This window comes from Heloderma suspectum, chromosome 3, assembly GCF_057233095.1.
Source record: "Heloderma suspectum isolate Gila_16-S chromosome 3, 16-S_ref, whole genome shotgun sequence".
Lineage (NCBI taxonomy): Eukaryota > Metazoa > Chordata > Lepidosauria > Squamata > Helodermatidae > Heloderma > Heloderma suspectum.
Genome location: NC_139460.1, coordinates 41,028,321 through 41,054,322, shown reverse-complemented (window position 1 = coordinate 41,054,322; position 26,002 = coordinate 41,028,321). Strand labels below are relative to the sequence as shown.

Sequence of the window (26,002 nt, the reverse complement as noted above, 5' to 3'; positions counted from 1 at the left end):
AACATGGCCCTAATTCAGAGCAAATTAAGCACATCTGTATTCCACTAAAATCGATGGGATTTGAGTAAAACCTTAAGGCCGCAAGCCTGTACCCATTTACTTGGAGGCAAGTCCCACTGAACTTAATGGGACTTACTTCAAATTCAGGGTAGACATGTATAGGATTGAGCTGCAAGCAAGTGTTCAATACCCCCCACTTCTAAGCTTATATTTTGGAAGAACCTCCCACTGATTTCGAGCTTTATCTTTAGGATTGAGGGCACGCTTGGCTTCCACTGGAAGGCACCCAATTAATTTTAAAATTAAGATGATCCTATCTATTTCTTAAAGCTACTCAAGGAAGAAGACTCCTCCAGGTCCCCCACCCCCTTACAGTTTTGAACTGTGTTTTGTCCTCAGACTAGTAGGAGATGAGGGAGCAAAGCGTAATGATTTCTTGTTGCAAGCTCTATGCAGCAAGCAGCTCTGCTGGGGGGAGCTGAAGGTGATCTTGGTCCGCTGGTGCAGCCCTTAACCTGGAACGGCCATATCGACAGGCAAGCTGTCTGTCTGCCGGCGTGAGTGTGATCCGCACTGACCCCCTGCTCCTCCTCCGCTACGCCGCGTGGCGTGCCCATTGATTAAAAACCCTTCCAGGCTGCAAATACAGTTCACACGCAAATAAACTGCCCACTTCGGACCATTCGTAGACATTTATTTTGCAAGAATGCAGAGAATGACAGCGACTGCGGAGAGGTACCTGCGTAACACGTGCACGACATAAAGAAGGCAACAATGCAACGAATTACTAGTACACGCAAATGATGCTGACCACCAGCTGCATGGCTTCGGAAACTCAATCCGGAAAACTGTCAGAGCTGGTCGCCTCATTCATCTGCTACCAATCTAAGAAGCCAGGTAGAAATGCGACAACATTTGCATCCAATCGATTAAGACCCGTCAGATCGCCCTTCATGCTATTTAATTAGGGAGGAGGAAGAAGGGAGGCTTCTCCTGATATTTTCGGTCACAAGATCGGTGACTTTCTAACACTAGACTAGCCGGCTGGCGAGAGGAAAACTTCTGCCTGGCTGCTTCCAACGTTCAGGTGGCAGGCAGCGCCAGTTGAAGCCAAGTTTTAAAACGTTAGGTCTCCGCTTTCTTTCCCCAAGAGCGAAGCGCCTCTCTCCAGCTCGCTAAAGTCGAAGGATGCCGGGTTAATGTCCCTGGCGGTCCCGTTTGCGCCATGGACAGGCTGTAAAAGTCGAGTTTGGCGAAGTCCTTTCACAACGGCAGCGCGCTTAAGAGCCTTGCTCTTAAAGTCGAGAGCTCCTCCTCGATTCCCAGACGGGTAGGTGGCCTGGCTGTGGCTGGTGGGTTTCTGCCATCAGCCCCCTACCTTTAGTTTGTGTGTTTCTCTCTCTATCTCCAAGAGAGGGATTAATTAACCGGGCTGGAGCTGAAAAAGGCTCCCGTGACGAGCCCAGTGGCGATTGGCCGCCCGCCTGCCTGGCCCTGCCTTTATAATTTCCACACGAGTGCATCTGGGCTCTTATACAAACCAACAGTCAGCTTCTTCTGACATACACACACACACACACACACTGAGCGAGAGAGAGACAGACAGCACTTTCCCCACCATCGAACAACCCTGCACACGCACAGTGGCTACTCCAGGAGAAACACAAATAAATACACATCCCCAAAGGTGTTACTGTTTTGACTCGTGGGAGCCTTGCTCTATCTCGCTTCAAACTTTGATCTTTTATTTTTGTGTCTTTAACTACAGATCTCCATGCTTTCCGCTGCTCACTCAAGGATCCTCTAAACACAACACAAAACGGGCTGTTGTTTCGGTTTTGTGGGGGTGCTTTTTTCTGTTTCTTTTCTTGGGTGTGTGTTTTTTTGGTAACGGCTCGCAGATCTGTCCAGGGCTCAACTATCCACCTCCACCCAGCAAGAACAGAAAGCAACTGAGTTAAGGAGAAGCGGAGAGGAAGCCGCCGCCGCCTAGCGCCTCTCGCAAGTCTCTGGTTACGTTTCCGAGTGTCAGGCAGCCTGCTTCTCCTCTGAAGTTGGCTCCAGCCTTAGCAGCCGCATTGGATCCCACCGCCTACTGCGAGACTCCGGTCTATAATCCGGATCTCTGCCCCAACATGATCGCGGCCCAGGCTAAGCTGGTGTATCATCTGAACAAGTACTACAACGAGAAATGCCAAGCCCGGAAAGCGGCCATCGCGAAAACCATCCGCGAGGTCTGCAAAGTGGTCTCGGACGTGCTGAAGGAAGTAGAGGTCCAAGAGCCGCGCTTCATCAGCTCCCTGAACGAGATGGACAACCGCTACGAGGGCCTGGAGGTCATCTCGCCCTCCGAGTTCGAGGTGGTCCTTTATCTGAACCAGATGGGCGTCTTCAACTTCGTGGACGACGGCTCCCTGCCCGGCTGCGCGGTGCTCAAGCTGAGCGACGGGCGCAAGAGGAGCATGTCGCTCTGGGTGGAGTTCATCACGGCCTCGGGCTACCTCTCGGCCCGCAAGATCCGCTCGCGCTTCCAGACGCTGGTGGCCCAAGCCGTGGACAAGTGCAGCTACAGGGACGTGGTGAAAATGGTGGCGGACACCAGCGAGGTGAAGCTGCGCATCCGGGACAGATACGTGGTGCAGATCACGCCGGCCTTCAAGTGCACCGGCATCTGGCCCCGGAGCGCGGCCCACTGGCCCTTGCCCCACATCCCCTGGCCGGGGCCCAACCGCGTGGCCGAAGTCAAGGCCGAGGGCTTCAACCTCCTGTCCAAGGAGTGCCACTCGCTGGCGGGCAAGCAGAGCTCGGCCGAGAGCGACGCCTGGGTCCTGCAGTTCGCCGAGGCCGAAAACAGGCTGCAGATGGGCGGCTGCCGGAAGAAATGCCTCTCGATCCTCAAGACGCTGCGCGACAGACACCTGGAGCTGCCCGGGCAGCCGCTCAACAACTACCACATGAAGACGCTGGTTTCCTACGAGTGTGAAAAGCATCCCCGGGAGGCGGACTGGGACGAGTCTTGCCTGGGCGATCGCCTCAACGGGATTTTACTGCAGCTCATCTCTTGCCTCCAGTGCAGGCGATGCCCGCATTACTTCTTGCCCAATTTAGACCTTTTCCAGGGCAAGCCGCACTCCGCCCTCGAAAACGCAGCCAAACAAACGTGGCGGCTGGCGAGGGAAATACTCACCAACCCCAAAAGTTTGGAGAAACTTTAGAGGGCGATGGAAGGCAGCCTTGAACTCTTCGAATGGCTTTCTGTATTGCGAGGATTCTGTTGCAAAAGGGCGGGTGTTGCCAGCCGATAATGCAAACAGCACCCTGCGTTAAAGGAAGAGGCCGTCCACACGCGCACAGACACACACAAAGCCAACAGCAAGTATGACTTGTCAGTAACACGATGTTAAAATCCCGTCCGAAAAAAAAAGTGTATTATTATCACCTGGGGAAATGCAATATCGGCTGTAATGTAGCCAGATTGTGACCACTCCACCTAGAGTAGAAACCAGACCAATGGATTATAACAAGAAGGACGGGTTTTTGTGTGAGAGTAAAACCTGACCTGGAGATGCTATCTGAACAAAACAACAACAAAACAAACAAGTCCACAATGCCTCCCCGTGTAGATTTTTTTAATTTGTATGGAATATTGTGATCTCACATTGTCTTTGAAGTTGTGGATGTTAGTGTTTTGTGATTTGGTGAAAAGAAGTTAAATTGCCATTTTGGATACTTCAGGACATTTCTGCTCAAGAAGATACCATTTAAAAAGGTAGATTTTATCATGGTACTTTTGTTAATTGTCTTTTGAAGTGTCTAAACTTAAAAGTTTACATTTTTTGTTTCAAATATATTGCTTGTTCTATTTCTAACATTCCATAAATATACTTGAAATGTTATTTAAATATATTCAGAAGAAATTTGGATTTTGCTTATATAATTGTGAATATTGGAATTATATATTGGAAAAAATGCACTTGAAATACACTGGATAATTACTTTTTGTGATTTAAATTTCTGTTGCTGATTTTATTTAATTACAAGCTAATAAATAAAAGGAAAATAAATATGGTCAAGCGTTTCAGTGCTGGATTCAATTTGGGTTAGTGCTGCTGTGTTTTGCATTATGAGTCAACTGTATTGGGGGTGGGGGGAATCTCCAACCCCCTGTTTAAGTAGTTTCCTTAAGGTAATCTTTTTAAAAAATCAGGGTAAGGTATCCTGAAAATTGGGTCCTGGAGGTCATCAAAATCTGCCATACAGGGGTGTGTGGTAATTAACCCAGTAACATTTTTACAACCACTAGAAAATAAATCTACTTTTCAAGGATTTACTGGACTAGGTTAACGCCGCTGTCCGTTTTAAAAGACGCCACAATCACGTCTGTGGAGCAAGCCTAGTTTGCAACAAAATTAACACCTCTGGAGAAGGGAAGGCAGCCAGCGAAATTTATAGATTGAAGTTAACAGTCCTAAGGTGAAGAATAATGTTACCTTTGCCCTAAACACCACTGGCCTTGCGATAAGGTTGCTGCCAGCCAGCTGCACTTGGGGAAAGCAAGCCCAGCAGGAACAAACGGGCATCCAGTCCTGCACTTCCAATTCCGGATGCAAAGCATTATTAACCTAAAGGGCAAATATGTGGGCAGATATATAGGAGAGTCAACAGGGTTCAGATTGCCCAAATAACGTTATGCTTTGCACAGAATTCTGCCCATGCTTGGTGGGCTGTAGCAAAACTCTTAGAACCACCATGTTACCAAATCAACATAATAATAATCCAGGATGACACTTTTCATTCCTATCTTCCAGTCAAAATGACAGGGAGACACCAGGCACAATAGATATACCACAATCATATATTTAAACAGAGTTACTAAAAATAAAATAAAATTAACCCCCCATCAATTAAGACTGCATTAAGGTAATATGGATTTGACTTTCAAATATATCATTCCCTCTTTCACTTTCCTTTGACTGCCAACTCAAGAACAGAATCTAAATTATATATGCTTTACACAGCATGTGTGTGGAGTGTGTGCATCCAAATGAGTGAGATCTTTCTGTTTATATAGAAACAAGGCATGTTTTTAACGCCCCATGCCGCACAGGCCTAGGTGACAGCTGTCTTTCTTTTCCCACCCCTAAAATCGAACATGTCTCTTCCCACAGTTTCAAATGATGCAACATCCCCTCCCCGCTCCCGACATACACATCGGTAGAAACTGAAGTCCTTGAAATCGAGCTATTTCATTTAACTCAGATCAAGAGGAAAGCCCCCCTGTCTGCGGTGCGCGCGCGAGCACCGAGGCTGAAGTGTGGGCCCGCCATTACCTCGAGGGATTTCAAAGCAATTGGCTTAACTGCTAAATCTGCCCACGTTCATACAAAAGCCTTCAGGAGAGGGGGAAAAAGACGGCTAAAAAGAGCGCGCGCTGGAGTAATAGCGGATTTTACATCATTAGCGCGGGGGGGCTTTTTAATAACACAGAAACAGAGTCGGGGGGGGAGGGGAGGGGAGGGGAGCCGGGCGGGGGGGTTGCAGGCGCTGATTCGCATTCCTCCGCCGGTCCGCTGCTCAGAGCCAGCCCCCTCCCTCCCGCCACGGGCCCAACACTCACTTTAGGGTCGATCTTCTTGAAGGCCGGATCATCCTCGTCCACCTCGAAGTAGATCTCGGTGGTGGTGATGGAGAGCGTCCCCTTGGCCACCACCACCGGGGCGATGAGCTGAGCCGGCGTGCTGAGGACCACGGGGCCTGCAAGACAAGAGCGGCGGCATCAGGACGCGGGGACACACAGCTGCCCTTCTGCCCGTCGAAGAAGCAAACGAAAGCCTTGGGACTTCGGGAGAGAGACTGCCAAGGGCCCGGCGCTGCAGGGCCACGCAGAAAAAGGACCGTGCTACCCGGAGGAGCAGGTTCCCTCCTTGTACAAAAGGGCGGTGTTACCGCCTGAACCCAAAAGGGTGCTCAGCGCAGAGAAAGAGAGAGATGACCACAGGAGTAGGAGGCACCTTTTTAAAACAATTCTTTCAAATAAAACAAAACCCGAGAAATAAAAGCGTGATCTGAGTGTATCCCATAAGGTCCCACTTTAATTTACAGACGGGGATATTTGTTTGGAAATTTGCTCACTTATTGGAGGGGGGGGGGAATCAACGCACCCTTGAAAATATCCCCTTTCGGTGTCCAATCCTATGAATGTTTACTTAGGAGTAAGTCCCACGGAATTCAGTAAATAATCTGTGTGATTGTAGTTGGAGACCGATTACCTGCACCTCGTTTATTTCTCACCCAAGTGAGTTTGAAGAGCAGTCTAAGACGGTTTGCAAGTATTTTTATATCGGAAATCAGTTCCAGTGAATGAAATAAAGATGTATTTCGGTTTAGTCTTATTGTACCGAATGGCTACATTACGGTACATCATAGATATCGAATATATTTTACTTCATTTTTATTATTTTATTTTAATTTTTTATTAGTTAATGCCACATTTTCCACAACATAAAACATATCTGGGAGGCATTCGATGCAAAACGACTGTTATGTTTACATATATTTGTAAGAAAGTAGCCTTTATTGTCCAAGGTGGACAGTCTGATTTTTAAATAAACCGATTTATCTGTCTACAATGATAGCGGAAATATTCTCTTTCCCTCTACCATCCGATCTCTAACCCGAATGAGCAGCAATCTTATTCCCACTTCCCTTGGACTAAATCCCACTGAACTCACTGGGGCTTACTTCTGAGTAAACATGTAGATTACCGTGTTAACGTCTTAATCCTTACTTAATGGTTACTTTAAAAAATATTTCAGAGGAATTCTCGAACATTTTTATTTGGAGGTATATTCCATTGAGTTCATTAGGAATTACTATACAGAATTATAACCAAGGGCTCACACTTCCAGGTAAAGCTTGAAATCAATGGGGCATTTCTAATAATGGGATGTGAAATCTTCTACATGTATTTTCTGACTCAAGTATCGCTGAGTTTAATGGGGCTTACAACCTACTAAGTGTCTTTAGGATTGCAGCGTATCAGCCAAGTCCAGGGGCGTTTAGGATCAGGATGAGCCGGCATTATATGGACCCAGAGACACTTCCCTCCCTGATGCTAAATGAATGTATTGGAATTCCATCTCGACCCCTATGCAGAGCACATAAAAAGAAGTAAACTGAAAAACGGTGGGATTCGGAGTCAGTGTCTGAAGTGTTAAATAAATCGGGGTGTATACCCAAGGTGGAGAAATAAATCATCAGAGATATATCCAAGAAACTTGAAATACAATATGCTGGCGCCGTATCGTAATATCGAGGAGAGTAAGACATCTTATTGTCCAGTTTGGACACTGAGACTATTCATTCCTTCGTGGGGAGGGAGGGAGGGAGGGAGCGGGGCGCCTTATTCCGAATCTGTAACACGCTCTGTTCAAGACTGGGCTTCCTGTACAAGTGGCTGCCAGGCTGTACTTCGACTGGTGAATAATATCCAGCCGCTTCCTCGGCTTCCATTTCCGCGGGGAAGGACGCTGGGGCTGTGGAGCGGGCCGGCTGGCTGCCGGCCTGCCGCAGCGAGGTCCGAGCAAACTTGGGCCGCCAAGCGCCGCCTCGCGCCCCCACATGCATCAGGCCAGGGATGCTGGCGGCTCCGCTTCTTACCACCCACTTAACCCGCCTGAGCCCGTCGATCTGCCTGACGTGCGCGGCTCGGCCGTGATTTCAGCGCCGAGTCCCCCCCCCGCGCAGCCGGCGTCGCCTCTCCTCTTTGCGCGCCCCGGAGCCACGCTCGGCACGCCGCCTTGACAGCTTTCAGGCGAGCCCGCCAGGGGCTGGATAATATTGATACAAACTCTATTTTCTTTCATTTTCTTGTTTTCCCCGCGCCTAATAGGCCAGCCTGGCCTCTTGACCCCAGTCAGCTGATCCGGATCACATGCGCGGGGCTCGCCTCGCTCTTTCCCCGCGCGGTCTCCATCTTTCCCCCCGCCGCCGCCGCCTCCCTTGGCAGGGCCGTGTAGCGGCGCGCCGCTGGGCGGGCGGGCAAGCAGGCCGGCCGGCGCATTGGTCGGGCTCCTGCCAAGGGCAGGGGATCGATCCGAAACGGCGCTTTAAAGGCTCATCAATCTTAATCTAGGTTGCTCAAGTAATTATGCGCGATTCTCCCGTGCGATTACAAGTGGATTTGGGTTTCGACTCCCTAGGCTCCTCTCCTTTGTGTTTAATGGCAAGAGGATCTCTCCAGACAGCAGCTCCCCGCCCGGCTCCACCGCTGCTTCTCTCCGCCCCTCTCCGGCAGCCACCCCTGTCCCTCTCCCTCTCCCCCTTCTCTTTACCCCTTCCTCGCCGCCCGTCTCTCCCAGAGCTCCCGTTTACAGGCCTCCGTACTAAAATAAAAGGGCGTTAAAGATGATGCAGTTCGGGAACTGCTTGATAGTCTATCATTATAAGAAGGCGTTTAGTGGGCCTTCCTCGTTCCCAGAAGGAAGATCAGGTAGTTAACCCAATTACCTCCCAGTTCCCTGGTTGTTATATGGACAAAATAAAACCGAAGCGGCTGGTAGTTCATGGTCAGAAGGCCAAAGACTATAACAAGGGATCTTTTTCAAGAGAATGCCTAAATCTTGTGTGTTTGGGAGGCGAGGGCGGGCCAGACAGAATAAGCAATGAATGACACTGATTAGTGGGGGTTCGTTTTATTTTTAAAAAACTGCTCTTGGAAATAAGTACATCATGGAGATTTCTAGGCAAAAGGCCTGCAAGTAACCTCCCACACATTTAAGCGATTTGAACAAACGACCTTGTGAAACCTAATATAAGTCTGAACTAGGCAAAACCAGCTACTACTAAAAACAGAGTTTTAAAGAATCACACGATGTATCCATTAACATTTGAGGGAGGGGAGGAGAAAGGAGGTGTCTGTATTGCTTGGGAACGTCAATATTCCTGATTATTTTATTGTGGAGATCCATGTAAGTAAGCCTTGATACTATCCAGCAGTCTTTCAGAACCTGAAATCAGGATCAGCACTATCAGGGTGGAAGGTGCCGAGCCCCTGTGCCCGGAGGTGACCCGTCAGTGCCGGACCCCCGTCCTCTGCAGACAGCCTAGGTGAAGGTTTGGGCTGCTGTTGCTGCGGACCGCTGCCCGAGGCAGGAACGTCAGGAAGTCCCCACCTCCTCCCAGTTCGAGGCAGAAGGCAGGTGAAACGGGGGGCAGCTGCTGCCTGCTCGCCCGCAAAAGTGCGCAGTGGTTGCAAGGACCAGCTGCCCCCCATTGGTCGCCTGCCCTCGCCCTCCGGGCTGGCCTAAAGAGAGCACACGCCTGAGCAAGAAAAGGTGGCGGCTGCTCTTTCCAGGAGCGGCTTTAACTCTGCCTGTCATTCGTCCCCTCCCGGGGTGGCATGGCAAAGAAAACGGGGCCTTGGGGAGCGGCCCCGAGGCCGTGAGGGACGGACTCGGCTCCTCCTTGCAGGAATAACCCATCTCTGCCCGCGTGCCCGACTCTCTGCCTCCTTCCTTCTTTGGGCGGCGTGCTGAGGCAGAGCGGGCCCAGGCTCGCTCGCTCTTCTTTGTGATGTGATGGGGAGGAGTGTCTAGGGACAGCACGGGCGAGGGCGGGCGGGCGAGCGCGCGCGGGGGAGGGGGGGGCTTTCCTTGCAGGGGCAGCTGTGCGGGAGTCTGGGCCGTACAACAGGGATGGTTTGACCTGCTGGGCCCAATCCCAGGCACCCTGCTTCCCAGAGGGCGCGCATGGGAAAGGAGGGGCTCGTTACTCTCTTTGCAGGGGAAGCCACCTCCTCTTCCTCTTCACTCGCCTGCTCTCCCTGGGCAGTTCAGCTAGGGTGGGCCCAGCCAAACTTCCCAGGGGGTGAGCAAGGGGAGGAGGAGGAGGGAGGCAGCTGCCTGCCTGCCTGCCTGGGCCTTCTTTCGCCTTTGGGCGGCGTGCAGACGAGGATTCATTAGCGCGCCTCCCTCGGGGAAGCACAGGGGGAAAGACTGCGCCCTGGGCCCAATCCCCACCACCGAGCCACCCGAAGGAAGGCAGCAGGCGAGGTGGTGGCAGCTCCCACGTCCTTTCTCTGGGCAGTTTGGTGAAAAAGGGTTTGGTCCAGGGAGGGAGGTTAGGAGAAGGACGAGGGTCCAAAGCCAAGATGGCCCCTCCTCCCCATAACCTGGGACTGGCCCTGATGCTTCACATTTCAGTCTGTCTGCCTCTCGCAGCCAGAGTCTCTGAACTTCTCCCCCCCCCTCGCCCCACTACTCCCGCTACCTTTGCAAAGGCACCGAATGAAACATCCAGTCTTAATAGTATGTCATTTTTACACTTGTCCTTTGGAAATCTCCAATTACAACTCCCAATAGCACGGCGCATTTAAGGAGCGCGGAGTCTTTTTGTTATGGCCTTCAGGGAGCAAACGAGCCACTGAGAGAATACGAAATTAATCCACTGCAGCTATAGAGCGAGAGGATTACAGTTTAATCCCCGTTGGGATAGGCTCGGGGTTGTAAGGATCCGACGTTAAAATGTTTACACAAGGCACAATCAAAATAGTGCAGCTTCTCCATATGGCCCCGGGAGAGGCGGGCGGCACCGGCTCCGCTTCTCGGCGGCCACCGAAACAGAAGCGCCGCGCACCTGACACCCCGAAGGGGCGCGCGGCGGAGGCCCGGGGAGGCGGGCAGGCGCCGCCGACTGCGGCAGGCGTGGAAAAGTCCCCGTTGGGAACGACGGCCGCCGCCCACCACACCGAAAAGCCTGCGCAGAACCACCTCCCTCTCCGCGCGAGCTCGCGGGCCGCGTGGGCAGCCTGGGGCCGCGTGGCGCCCCGATCGGGACGCCGCGAAACCGGCTCAGCTCGAGTGGCGCTAACGAGGCCGCCAGCCCCGCCTCCGCCTGCGCCCGCGCGGCTCCAGCGGCCGCGGCCGCTCCGGGGGACGGTCCGCTTTGTTGTCCCTCGGCCGCCCTGTTGTCCCTGCAGAACAAAGGGGAAGGAGGCAGCGCCTGGCAGCACTCGGGCTCCGAGCAGGGCTCCCCTCGGAAGCCGGGGCGCGGCGGAAAGGCGACAGCCCTCAGCGCGGCCTGCGCTCGCTGGGAGCCGGGGCCAAACAGCAACGAAGGGCTCCGACGGGCGATCGCCGCGGTGGCGTGGGGCACGTCCACCGCCTTTCGAAAAGGAAGGAACGGAAAGGTGCCGGCTCCAAACCATTACAATACAATACAATACAATACAAAATAAAACAAAATAAAACGGCCGTGATGTTGGAGGGAAGTAGGGCACACACCGTGGAGGGAACAATCGTCGCCTTTACCTGGGCTTTTTTGTGGAGGTATAATGAGGGTCGGTCGATGCAAATGAAGTTTTACGAGCCCGGATACACTGAGGGCAGAATGCAGGCAGAAGTCCTCCCAGGCAAGCCCCACGGAATTCTCCACCAGCCTTTCGAGGTGGATTGCAGCCTAAGGCCCCGGTTGGGGCAGAAGTCCCATTGAACTCGTTGGGAATTACTTTTCAGAAAACAAGTATTGCATAAGATCGAGTAGGAGTTATGGTAAAGAAACACCCGCTGGCGTTTTAGTTCTAGCGGCAGGCCTTCCGAAATAAATTCCCACTTGTAACATCTGAATGGTATTAAAATATAAGCTCTCCTCACCTGATATATATTAAAAGGATTGGAACAGGGATGCCTACAGCTGAACATATTTTTTTCTTATTTATGTAAAGGTAGCAAAGTCACTCCTATAAGTACAGTAAAAACCTGCCTCTGGATGAATTCTACGATGGGTAGGATTTGCCACAAAATTCAACAGGATGTAGATTTGAGGTACAATTGATTGAACCCCACCCAAACCAAATGGCATGGAGGTTGCAGAGAAGTAGTGCCTGTTCCGTTTCCTTTTCCTCCTAGATTAACACAGATTTATGTAGCTTCTAAACAGTCTTACCAATTTCAGTGGAAGTATTTAGAACATAAAATAGCTCATAAAACAAGTCAACTGAAATATGGGAACTCTTGGTAGTATTACAGTTAAAACTCTTAAGATAGCTTTCAGTGCTTTACACATTTTAATCCTCCAGTAAGGTTTTCTCAGTTTGTAAAATTTGACAACCTATGTCCCAAATCAGAGAATAGCTAGGTAACAAGCAGACTAGATACTTTTCCAAAGTATTCATAAACTTAGGAAATATGATCAAACAAATATCTATCTATCTATCTATCTATCCATCCATCCATCCATCTATCCTAAAACACAGTTCATCTGAAATGGTTCTTCCCCCAAATTACTAAATTAAAATAATATTCAAAATAATTGTTAAATCCTTTAACGTAACATAGCATAACGAAAAAACTGGAGGTAATTCTTCCCAAACAACAAGGTATTTTAGAACTTATGGTGCTTTTTCAGATGGGATGGCTACTGAAGATATGTGCCAATCAACTTCAAACAGATGTAACCTGAAGCAAAAGAGTTTGCTTCTAAATACATGTCTGTATGATCAGGGTGCTGCTTGGTTCAGAAATAACTTCTAAGTCATTTTGAAAATGTATCTACATAATCAGGAAGATTATTTACTTACAGTATCATAAAGTGGCAATAATTAGAAAGGCATGGGAATGGAAAGTCTGTGTCAGTGACCATGTACAATTTTTTTTATTTTATTTTTGCATTTATATCCCGCCTTTTTTCCTCTTGCAAGGAACCCAAGGTGGCTTACATTATCCTCCTCCTCTCCGTTGTATCCTCACAACAACAACCCTGTGAGGTAGGTTGGGCTAAGAGTCTGTGACTGGCCCAAAGTCACCCAGTGAGCTTCCATGGCCAAGTGGGATCTAGAACCTGGATCTCCCAGCTCCCAGTCCGTCACTCTCGCCACTACACTACACTAGCCCTATACAAGGGCCGTATAGTATATTTATTATATATTTACAAGATACTATAGTACCTTGTAGTATATTTTTCTACAAGATGTAGATACATGGAACATAATCAGTCCATGGGAAGTGCACCACTCACACAGAGAACAGTGCTATAGGCTTAAGAGTCCTATTCCCCCCCCACACACACACACCTGCATGTACACAGAAGTGAACAGAACCAGTGTCTCCCATATCCCCATCCAACCCTCCCCTTCTCAGTGCAAATTATTCATACTCTAAAGCTTAACATATTGGTACAAAAGGGATGGCTGGATGGGATAAGGCAGGTATGCTCAGACCTCCAGTTCCTCCCCACATCTTTGCATTGCCTGTGTACATGTAGATGGGGGAGGGAGCAGGGAAACAGGGCTATCTTGAGCTTATAGGAATGCTCTATGCATGATGGCCCTATGCCCCCAGTGGACTGCTTTTTGTTTCTATTTTTACTACTGTACCTAATCTTAAAGAAAACTTGGGAGAATTTCTTGGAATTATGTCATATTTATATCAAAAGACAAAAGGCAGATCATTATCTCCCAATACAGTTAAAAAGCTATGGATAGTTTACAAAACAAAGAAGGAATGCATCATACAGCTGCAATCCATAAACCAGTTAGTGATCTTGGAGTTTCCCCTTACTATATACACTCACAATATTAAAAAAAGGAAAATGACCAAAGAAATGAAGTAACATTAGCTAACCTGTAGGCTGTAAAGTAAGAACACTACTAGAAAATTTTAATAACATGTCATATACCTCAAATTGACATTTTTTCTTCCTCCCCCACCTGCCCTCTTATGCATAAGAGGGAGTGAAATTTGGCTTTTTTGCATAACCATTTAAATTTAAGGTTTTCAAGAACAGTTTTCTGATCACCTTTGCCAAAAACAAAACTAAACCATTCCAGCAACTCAGTTCTCGCCAGTAGGACCATAACTTAAAAATAATGCACTTTCATGACCATAACTTAAAAATAATGCACTTTCATGACAAATTGGTGAATACAAGGTTTCAAGATTGATGTGATTAGTGAGGTATGCAATAAAATTATCTTTATAAAAGTGCAGGAAATATTGTTTAACATTATATGGCAAAGTCTACCATGTGGCATGCTTACAGGATTGCCCTAGTTTCAAGGATAACTTACATATAAATTCAGGAGCATGTTATTTCTTCACACTTACACATTTTCTACATGTTTACAGAGAAGGCATTTTGTGTGTGTGTGTGTGTGCGCGTGCGTGCGTGTATGTGTGTGTGTATGTATATATATCTATATCTATCTATCTATCTATCTATCTTTCTGAAAAAGGTGGATAATACTTTAGGTATATGTACTGGAAGGCATCTACTGAGTTGTGCTTATTTTAGTCAACTTTTGGGTTCCCTTCCTTTCAGGAAACCCACACAATGATTTGGCTATTAAAACAACTGAAACCATTCTGCAGAACCAACCTGTACTACGGTTTTGCACCATTACATTCTGAAAAATGTGGGTTCTTACTTTCTAGTGTAGATAAAAGTTGAAACTATGCTTTTGAACTGTGCTAAAAACTAACAGTTCACATGGATTTAACATGGTTGTGGACAAAGTTAAAAGCCCCTCTCATCTGATGCCAGGTGATCATGTATCAGCAATGGCCAAGACTACTTTTAATCATCTGCATCTGGCACAGAGATTGCGTGTGACCATTTCAGATACAGAATTTACTACTAGATTCTATATTTGTTCTTTTGTCCTGTCAACATTTTACTATGACTATATTTTCCACAAAGCCATCGGATGTTAATAAAAATATACTCATAAAAACATTTGGTAAGTGAGGATAGATGAGTTAAGTCTCGGTCAGAAAACAGCACCTTGCTTGTCAATCAAATTTTTATCCATGTTATATAATTTACACTCATGACATCCTATGGGACTGCAGATGAACTGAAGGTACTGTTGTCACTTGAATCGGCCATAAACAAACTGGTATATTTTAAAGCTGGTTTTACATGCAATATGATACCAAGGCTACAATCCTATACATGACTTCCTAGGAGTTGACCAAAGAAGTGGAATGGTGGAAATTCAGGACAGACATAAGGAAGTATTGCTTCACACAGTGCACAGTTTAACTATGGAAGTCTACAAGATGTAGCAATGGCTGCTAACTTGATTGGCTTTAAAAGGGACTTAAAGAAATTAATGAAGGATAAGGCTATCAATGGCTTCTAGTCATGATGGCTATATATTACCACCAGTATGAGAAACAGTATGACTGTTGATATCAGTTACTGGGGAACATGAGAGGGAAGGTGCGCTCATTTTTTGCTTATGAGCTTCTCCTAGGTATCTGGTTGGCCATTATGAGAACAGATAGGTTTTTGATCTAATACAGTATGGCTCTTCTTATGTTCTTACATTGAAGAATAGAAAACTTTAGAATAATGAGGAATATTTAAATTGTATAATCTAACTAGCCTTTTAAGTAATCAAATAATTAGAGAATAGTCACCCACTTCCTGCTCTGCTTACTCTTTCCCATCTGCCTCCAGGATGGATAACCACAACTCTAGTTCCATTCTGCCTTTTAGGTGGAAGCCAGAAAGAAAGGAGGGAGCTGGAATTGGAGAGACTGCTCATGCTCTCCATCTCTCTGCTAAGGAAGAAGCCAGGGACCTCAGATATAACCTGCCATCTCTCTCTCTCTCTGGCAACACAGCAATGCACTATAGCCTTTCCAGTTTAAATGTTCTGTCCTTAAGAGAAAGGGGCAGCTGCTGATGTAGCAGACCTAGAGGTCTGCTTTGTATCCCAGGCCCAGACATGGGATAGAGCATGGCACTGCTGGCTATTTGGATAATAGGCAACAGGGTGGGGATGACAAGCTCTCCACACAACTGCCAATCATCATCCAAGGACTGTCATAAAGAGCAGGGATGAGACAAACTGAGAGAAGAACTAAGGAGGCACTTACTTTCCTTGGGGGATGAACCCCCCTCCCCCAACACACACACACTAGAGAGATACAGTAGGCGGTACAGATCTGCTGCGACACTGGGATGGAACAGACGACGACAGGAAAGTGCTAATTCCCTAACTTCAGCGATACCACTGCAAGTTGGGGAAGGACTCATGTTACACAATGCCATCTTTGCTGGTGCTAAGGTAGCCCGAGAGAAATGTCATAGTTCTATACTTTGCTTAGTAGCAGGGAAGCAAGAAAGCAGTGTATTTAGAGGGTCTAGATACACAAACTGTAGCTTGTAGAGCAGGTATGCAAACACATAGTTCCTAATCTTTTAATGTCTTTACCATGACATTTTTCAGTAAATCAGCTATCAGACTATTCCCTAATAAATGAAAGGTTCACAGTCAATTGGATTCTTTAAAGAAGTGTGGTTTCCTTGTGTTATGGGACCATTTTAGAATTACTTGGAGAAGGCCCTTGGCTCAGCCACAGAAATCCTGGCATCTCTCCCCCTGCCCCTGCCCCCACTGTGCACAGCTAACTATCATCTGCCACTGGGGAAAAGTGGGGGGATCTTTAACAACCAGCACATATGTGTACAACTTGCGCAATGTCAAATTCGTTTTTTTTAAACACGTAGACTTGGTGCTAGTGCTGGCACTAATATGCCACAGGAGAGACACAAAAAGGGTTTACTCTCTGCCAGGTCCAATAGTGTTAAGTGTTGCATGGGCAGTAGTGCTGTGGCATGGCGGAAGAGGTATCAGTGGTAGAGGCAGGCTTGCTATTGTGCAATGGTGGGTGCCTGCTTGTTGGACAGCAGCCGCCAGCCATTTCACTATTTCACAATTCCATTCTCCCATCTGAAGAGAGAACTTTTAACTCCAGGTGGTTTTGAAGGCCTGGGTTTGGGATGGAAACTGCCTTACTTGCCTAATGGATGACTTGCATTGTGGACTAGATGGTGGGAGCACACACCTCTTGATTATTCTGGCTTGTGGAGTGCCACAGAGATCCATTCTATCCCTATTGCTCTTCAACAGCTATATGGAGCCACTGGGGGGAAGTCATCCAGATGCTGGGCCTGGGCCAGGAAATCAGTAATCTTCAGTGGAGGATGGCAGCTCTGATGTCAGTGCGGTGGTGAATCTGCTCTGGGTTTCAGTCAGAACCTGTCAGAACTCTAATGAAGCTATCCAAGGTGTTAAGCCTCCACTGGTAAACATAATTTTGATTTTGTACCAACTGCACTGGTTGCCAGTAAGCTTCCAGCCACAATTCAAAGTGCTGGTCTTCACCTTTAAAGCCCCTGGCTTCAGACCAGGCTATTTGAAGGAGCCCCTCCACCCATATAATCCTACCTGTAAACTAAGATCTACATCAGGGGTCTTTTCTTGAAAGCCTAACATTAATGAGAGGTTGGCATGTACAAAAGATAGGGCTTTTTTGGCAGTGTCCACAACACTGTGGAACTCCCTTCCTACTGATATGTGGCTAGTAGTCCCTTCTGTACAGATGTTTAGGCCGACAGGAAGCTCTGGCGTGGGCTGGTCCATGAAGTCAGGAAGAGTCGGAAGCGACTGAACAAATCAACAACAACAGACCTTCAGTTGTTGTTGTTGTTGTTGTTTTAAGATGCCTTTAATTGAATTTGTGTTCAAAGCAACTTTGCAAAGTTTTCTGTATGCTTACTGCTCTGGCTATTATGTCTTGTATCTGACTATGCTCTTGTTTGTGATGCCATAGCTCTGAAAGCAGCTAAAAATACTACTACTAGTACTGCCGCCACCACTACCACCACCAGCACCAAATAGGGAAGTATTAAGACTGAGCTGCTTGCTTGGGAAAAGACTGAAGGGAAGAAATCCTCCTGCCAATTGATGTTGAACACAAAGAGAAAAATAGGGACCAGGCAGTGCATGTTAAAGAAGATGACTAGGGGAGACAGAGCTGATGGTTAGAAAAACTTGCTTTTTTCTTTCTTTTGGGGGAGAAGCAGTAGAGGGAGAAATGAATTGGAAAATGAATTGAGCATCGAGGGGTAGCATCTGGGGAAGTGAATTTTTGGACAGAGCAGGGAAGAATATGCATCAGCCAGATTCCCAAGAAAGCTCAAAGGTACTGTAAAGGTTATAGTCTCCTCTGTTTGTCTCTAGCACCTGATATTCAGAGGTATATTGCTTCTGAATATGAAGTCTCCATTTAGCTATCATGGGCAACAGCTGTTGATAGGTCATGTTCCACAAATTGATCTAGTCCTTTTAAAAAACCTTATAAGCTAGTGGCAATCACCACACCTTGTGCCAGTAAATTCCAAAAGTTAATTTACAAGTGTGAAGAAATGTTGTCTGTCCTCAGTATCTAGCAGTCAGAGAAATATTGCCTCGGGACAAGGATGTTTTCTTTTCATCTCATGGACAGAGGTGGATTGGAAGATGTATCAAGAACTTTGGGTAGGTGCAGCCAAGGACAAGAGTGGTAGAAGTGGCTTGGGAGAGTGGGATTTGTAGCACTGTCACTTTTTAAGAGACACCAGGTACCTCTCCACTTAAAAGGATTTCAGGTGGCAGGACTGAGAAGGACCTCTTCCAGAGTCCTTGAAGAAGCACTGCCAGTTTGAGCAGGCAGCACTGAGTTAAACAGGCCAATGGTCTGACTCAATATAAGACTGCTTCATACATTCCCATAAGTTCTGTGGGTTACTCTGGTGGATATTTCTGAATCTCCTGTAAAGGCTGAGTCCCAGATCTCTGTTCTTTAGAAGTAAGTGTTGTAGTAGAATTTCACTGATCACATTTATTACAGATGTTAATTATTATTTCGTATGTATTCAAACTGAAAGGTTTCACTCTTATTATCTTTATATACTATCTATCAGTAAATAACCACTGCACGCTAGGAGCACACTTTTATAATGGAAAACACATCTTACACACTTACAAGTTAGTACAATCATTCTTCAGAAAAATTAATGAAAATCATGTGTAAAACTTATGACTTAGAAAATAAACAAGTAATATAGAAGAGTTAATAACGATCAATTTACTACCATTGTGCAAACTGAGATACTGCTGATTTGCAGTTTTAGATATCAAAAAGTGCTACTAGTTACTGATCTCTTGGAATGATTTATCAATAAGCAACTTGCCTCTTGAAATGAACAGTCTGGGAAGAAATTTAGGAGCTAAAATTGAAACAGAAAATTGTGGAACATTTATCATTACGCAATAAGACAATGAAATACAGAGTTTTCTTTTTAAACTGACCATACTTCATTAGTTAGCTATACACTATTGCTGCTCTTAACATTTTAAGATTATTTATCAGATTGCAAAGAACATTTAACTGTAATAGGATTAACTGTGGATGAAATCCTAACGCTTTCAAGTAAATGAAACCATTCCCATGTACTTTAGTTGCACTTAAAAGTAGCGAAGCTATGATCCTTGAAAATGACTAGAAAGCCCACAGTGTTCATTTGCCCTAGATGTTTGGTCTTTCCCATTCCCTGTACCAGATGCAAAGTAGCAATGCCCAGGAGGCAACACCCACAAACTGTGGGGCTTTGCAATAAACTGTGACCTTTTGGGGCAATCTAAGACAACGTTACAGGGTCAAGGAGTATTCACCTGAGCAATAACTACTGGGGCATAAGAAGAAGTGGTAGCTCTAATGGCTGCAGGTAAGAGAAAGGGTGGTTGTTGGGGCTTGGGGAAATGGGTAGAAGTGAGATGGGAATTCCTAGCAGTACAGATGTGGAGAAAATGCTGTGAAGGGAAGAAGAAGTGAAGGCTGTGCAAGACATAGATTAGAAGTTGAGGCTGTGCGTTTTGTGGTGTTTAACAAAATGAGGATGTCTGCATAGAGCTCTTGGGAACTTGGTGATCTCTTTTATATAATATAATGAGTTATGCCATTGCTGCATTAATTGAAATAGGACTGAGATTTCAATGAGTTAGTGTTTAAGACCTAAACTTTAAGTCAAGGCAGTTCTGGTACCTATAACCAAGGAATGATCTGTTGGGAAATGAAATCTAACAAATATATGAAAATGTTGCATTAGTTATAAATGCTATCTTATTGTGCTTTGCTGTACAACATCAATTTTCACGGAAACAAGAAAAACATGCATTTCTTAGCAAACGTGTATATATATTTACTGCCAATGGATATACTACATTGATTTATCCCAATCTACATTTTACCCCACTACAAATGTCAGAAGTGATAACAATGTAATATTACAGAATTTTTCTGGACTAACAAAGTGCTGCTAGCATAGATTGGTTAGTGTACCTTTATAAATAATTAACTGGTACATCTTGAATAACTATTCTAGTATTCCAGTTACCTAAACATAGCACCTATATTTTTAATGGAGTTAGATTATGAAATAAGTATTTACTGTATTAACTGGTTGTGCCTAATTTTTCTCTTAGCTTCTGCTGGCTCTAGGGTGGATTTGTCTCTTAATCGTATGTCCAAAAGTTTTAATGTATTGACTAATGGAATGGGGTATAAGTGTGCATTTTTGGTTAATGTGGTTTGCATTATTTCCTTGTTTGTTTGTTTTATTCATGAATTTTGTATTTACTCACTGAGAAAAAAGAAGGAGTAGCCAAAGTAAGCATCCAAAGTAAATCACAAAAAAGAGAAATAGGTTCTCAGAATGCAAAAAAAAAAAAGTATTCTAGGAAGCCTAACACATTTCAGCCTTTTTCTTATTTTTAGGCCCTCTTCAGGGGGCCTTCAGTTTCTTTCAGCCTGTTAAAATCTAGGAGAAAGTCCCCTAAATGCTTTCTAGATTAACTGGCAGTGAGGCATGGAAAAGAGTAACTATACAGTAGGCTACTGAATGCAAGATAGATGGCTGAAAAGGATGGGATATCTATTCAACCATACTTTTCTCATGAAAGAGATTTAAACTCACCCCTTATTTCTAGTGCTGAAGCCCTCAATAATGTCCCAGAGTTAGCTCTTTTTATGTTAGGGGATCATAATGGAATTAGCCACCTTGCTTGCCTTTTTTCTTGGTAGAAAGGCAGGGTACAAATCAAATTAATCAATAAATAGGTTCACCAATCACATTGGTTTTAGTACATTTTATTTAAATGGAATACAAGCGATCAGTTGTTAATATAACTATTCCTTTTTGCTTTTAAAGAAGGCTAGTCTTTGCACTGTGCAAGTAGCCTACCACAATTTTACATAGGAAAACAAAAAGGAGAAGTTAACAATAACATACTATGCTCATCTGTGAAATCAGCTTGAAGACTTCATCTGCTTATTACTGATTATACCACTTTTCTCCAACCTGGTGTCCTCCAGATGTTTTGGACCACAACTCTTCCATAATCCCCGAGCAATGGCCATGCAGGCTGGGGCTGATGGGAGCTCCTTTCATTCATACCACCCCATAGCTGAAGCTCTCTGAGCGGGCAGCAGGGTGGGGAAGGCTCAGTATACAATAGCTTCCACTCTGGGTTTTCAGAATAGAGTGCGCATGTGGTAAGCAATCTCTCCAAAACAATAAAGAACTAAAACAGTTTGATTCAAATGACTGGATGGGCCAATCACACTTCCTGTGACCTGGACCAATATCTAGGCATTGTATTTATTTACATGTGGCAACTGTAATATGCAGAGTATTAACATGGAAGCCAAGGCTGTGGTTCTGGTTGCCCACAGAAGCAGCACAGACAGATAGGGCATCTGATGATACAAGGAGGAGGAAAAGGTAAGAGAATGGGCCAGCCAGCTGGAGATGTTTGGTCAGCCAGGTGTGGCCTACTAGGTGGGACCTAGTAAGAAATTGGGACTCTGTTTCCTCTTCTCCAGCCAGAGAAATACAGTACAGATTTCTAATAGTTCGAATTACAACGCTAGCACAGGTGGGACTTCATGCGATGCCAGTAATCCATTTACTGGGACTGCATAAAATTGTTCTTTGTGGGTGAATTCAATATAAACACCCTCCAAAGGTCCTCTTCTTATTCAAGTGGACAATGTTTTAAAAACAATCCCTAAAATGAAACGTTCACACAGGGGTTTCTGCTTGGATATTTTTAAATGTAACCATTCAGTCTGGCCCCTATCTTCCCCATTTTATTATTTTTACAGTAAAATCATTTGATATGTCTAATTTATTTCAATCAAAATGTTTTTTCTACAAGATGGAGCTATCCTTTTTGTGCCAGATGTCAGCGTTATGCAATAGATGGTATGATGGATTTGGCTATAAGTCATCTTGGTTCATGAGGTGATGTCAGACTAACCCATCTTTTATAAAGTTTGTTGTGAAGATAAATTAGATCACAACTGCGAATAACTTTGTGCAGTATAAAAAAATTCCAAAATGACACAACTCCCTATCTTAAATTAAGGCCAAAATAAGAGACAGATGGTAACTTTTAGAAAAACAGCTCAGTTTTTATATCATTTCTTTACATTGTTAGTAATAAAATGGGGTTCTTACCTGCAAGGTTGTCAATCTCCTTCTCTTGGAGCAGGCTGACAGCATCATCATCCCCTTCTAGCATGAGCTCAGTTTCGGCATTCTGATTGACTACGGCTTGACTTCGGAAGGTTTTCTTTGACTTCACTACATCCTCTTCACTGCCTATAAAAAGGTTAAAAAATATTGTAAAATTTTATTTGATCTTTGACTCACTCAACAGTACATGTTTTCTAATAATATATTAATAGAATCAATCAATTAACAAAAAAATACTTCAAAACAGGCTTTCAAAAACATTTAATGCATGGGATTGTGTGCTTTGGGAGAACAAAAGATATTCTAAGGATATTAAGAAAACACAGATGTAAACTTCAGATTAGAAGGGTAGGATCTAACCTGTTTTACTACCCCGTCACATCTATCTATCTATCTATCTATCTATCTATCTATCTAATCTATCCATTTCATTTCTATACTGCCCAATAGCTGAAGCTCTCTTTTGTTGATTAATTTTGTTGATTTCTGGCATTTATCCTGTTATGGCAATCTGACAATGTATCTGTAGAAGAAATATACTGTAGTAGATACGTAGGTGAATCTGGCAAAAGTACAGATTAACAATTTCGATCAATCTTTCTGAAATCAATTTTGTTTTACAATATTAAATTTACATTTATATGAAAGAAATATAGATTTGGGCTGCTTTGGTTTGATTGAAGCTCTTTGGCTCAGCTGTTCTTTAAATTTATCACTCGATTGTGTATACCTCAGTTTGCCACAATACACTGAGCATTTATCTAAATGAAAGTGTAGGAGACGGAAAGTTGCCCTTCAATCACTGTATCCTTTATGAATTAGAGTTCCATTTATCAAAATTACAGAAAGAAGAGGTAATGTCTCATAGGGCTGTCTCATTACAAGGCTTATAAACACTGTCCTTACAAAGAAGTGGTTTAACACCTAACAAATCAAAAATTGATTGGGAATAGAATTTATTTGAGATCATCTATCTTCAGAAGACATGTTGTACTGAGTGCACTTCTTGGCCTCACTACCCATTCATCAGGAAATTAACAAGCAAGTTCCACAGACCACCAGATCTCCTTGGAGTTTGAAAAACAAAATACGTTAAAAACAGATCTGTCACAGATGTTCTAATTGCATATTCCTGAATGGTTTTAGAAAAGATCTCAAAATAAAAGACTGAAGCTGACGATCTCCAGTTTTGCTACAGAATCGCATAGGCACAATTTAAAGATATAGTTGGCATTAAGCTACACGTAGTGTTAGCAATTCTAACAGAATAAAACTGCAAGGGCAAGCATCATGTTTGTTTAATTAACATTTTTATATCTTACTATTAAGAATTAAAAAATGAAGGTAATTACAGAATTGCTTATTTATAACTATTCTGAGGTGCCAATTTTGACAAAGATGTTCTCTGAATCATTAGGCAGCCAGGAGAAAATATTTTAGTGTTAGTATCTTATGAAAGAATATAGCTAAGAATATTTTCCTCTGGATTATCATGGATTCCCCAGTGCTGTAAGACTTTTTACCCTTCACTGTGTTTTGTAAAGCATGGGCTGGGATCCAAAGTAGTACACACTTGATAGTTTGTTCAGTGGGATCTTTGACCTTTGTACATCAGACACCCCAATGCCGTATCACAACCTGCTTTTAAAAGTGCTCTTCATTTCAAAAGCCAGTTGCTATGAAGGCATGTAAGCTATCGTTTCAAGAACCCTTGGGCATGTGGAACTAGTTGTATGGTTCTTTGGATCCCAGCCATGGGCTGCAATCCATCTAGGTACCCTATGTGCACAAAAGTGGCAGAATGCACGAGCAAGAGTTTTTTGTTCAGTTTCTTTGTCCTCTGAACCCTCAGAACTGCTTTTTTTATATAAAACAGATTATATAAAAATATTTGTGGGTTATGTACAGGAAGAGCATTTGCAAGTGCAGAAGAAGGAGTGAGGGAGATAGCAGCAGAGAGAGGGAACATCAGGGCCTGCTCCAGTTGGACCTCCCCCAGCAAGAGATAAGAGGCAAGGCAGGGCCATTCCACTAGCCCTGCTGAGAATCTATTATTTTCCTTTTTCTGCCCCCATCCCCTTTTCCTTGTGTGTCATGTCTTTTTAGATTGTAAGCCTTCAGGCAGGGACTGTCTTTTACTAATAGACTGTAAGCCACTCCAGGAGTGGGGGGTGGGGTGGGGGAGCTGAGGAGAGGCATAAAAATACTTCAAATAAATAAGTAAATAAATAACCGCATCTGGGGAAAAATGGATAAATGGCCCTGTAAAGGTACTTTATGGATGACATGAAATTAAAAACAAAACAAAAAAACCTTCTATGAATTAAACTATTTCTTAGTATATTAGAAGATACAACTTTAATAGCTGAACAAAGTAAATAAAATTAATAGGAATAAATAATGGTGTCTGCAATAACGGACACAATTTTCAAAGTTGAAACCCTGGATGAATACTTTTGCAGAGCCTGGAGAATTCAGCACCACTAAAATATGTGTGCTTAAATAAGTAATGTAGAGAGTACACACACTTTTTCTTTGTCAGTGCCAAATTTCTACAGTCTTTGGATTTCATGGCATTTTAGCAATGATTACAAGCTCTTCTCCCCTCTGTATATTATGCAGTTATTATTTATTTTTAAATATTTTTAAACTGCCCTTCAACTTTACAGATACCAGGTGGTATTCAAAGGGCATTACCTAAGTAATCATACCAGAATAAAATACAGTAAGTGTGTGGTGTGTCTGCCAACTGAGGACAATACGTAATGCATCTGATGAAGTGGGCTCTACCCTTTAACATGGCACAAGATTTTGTTGTTTTTGTTGCAACAGGTGAATATGGTTACCCTTCTGCAAATGACCACTCACAATCACTAACATCATGTGTTGATATAATAAATAAAACCACTCTTTAACCACTCTTCTTTTAAGTATGATGATGTAATAAAAATGAACCAAGTGGTAATCAATTTGACTTATTCTAGTATCCAGCATTAGTACTGAAAGAGAAACAAGCTTTGGGATTGATGCCTTTCGATTATTTTCAGAGTTCCACAACTTGATTCTAACCTATTACATAGAAATGCTATTGAATTAGATGTACTTCTATATAATGTGTTTAGGATGCAGGTGCCACCTTGATTCATATTCAGGAAAGTACTGAAACATATTCTTTAAATGTGCATGATATCCTATATGTATATGATTCGGTTTGGCCCTGGCTAAATTACAATGGCAATGGCAGTCTTCAGTGGATGTTTATTTCAGGCTATAAGCCAAACAATTAATCAAAAGGGATATGAAAATTATTCAGTTGCCTAAGAGTTTTTTTTTGAAGGAAGACCGTCTGATATTCATAAGCAAAAGAGGATAAAAACAGTTCACTGAGATTGCTTTTTACTCTATGTTTGGTACACCTAAATGATTGCAGATGCAAGTTCCTCATATTTTATTCTAGCCTTAAAAATTTGACCTATACCTATATTTAGGACCTTATATAAGGACACTGAAGTTTCCTGTTTGAAACTTGAACTGGATGAAAAGTCACAAATCACTTTCTCTGGTAAAGTGACAAGGAAGTCTATTGCTCTAGTGCATGTATTTCTTTAGAATAAAGTGTTTATACATTGAAGTC

General features: G+C 44.3%; 2 protein-coding genes across 3 annotated transcripts in view; one reads left to right on the top strand and one right to left on the bottom strand.

The window, feature by feature from the left end:
• NBEA (neurobeachin) overlaps positions 1 to 26,002 on the bottom strand; it is a 595,906-nt gene that overhangs the window by 225,468 nt on the left and 344,436 nt on the right. For both annotated transcript variants that reach the window (XM_084843013.1, XM_084843014.1), the window contains 2 exons: positions 22,351 to 22,494; positions 5,618 to 5,754 (listed from right to left, as the gene is read on the bottom strand). In XM_084843013.1, coding sequence (XP_084699139.1) covers positions 5,618 to 5,754; positions 22,351 to 22,494 — 281 coding nt within the window. The remainder of the gene's footprint in view (positions 1 to 5,617; positions 5,755 to 22,350; positions 22,495 to 26,002) is intronic.
• On the top strand, positions 1,535 to 3,406 carry MAB21L1 (mab-21 like 1). The gene has a single exon (XM_084843015.1). It carries the CDS (start codon positions 2,136 to 2,138, stop codon positions 3,213 to 3,215), a length of 1,080 nt encoding a protein of 359 aa, XP_084699141.1. The 5' UTR covers positions 1,535 to 2,135; the 3' UTR covers positions 3,216 to 3,406.

Excerpts from the sequence above, each read along its gene's own strand:
- MAB21L1 (XM_084843015.1), top strand. The coding sequence starts at position 2,136 with ATGATCGCGGCCCAGGCTAAGCTGGTGTATCATCTGAACAAGTACTAC.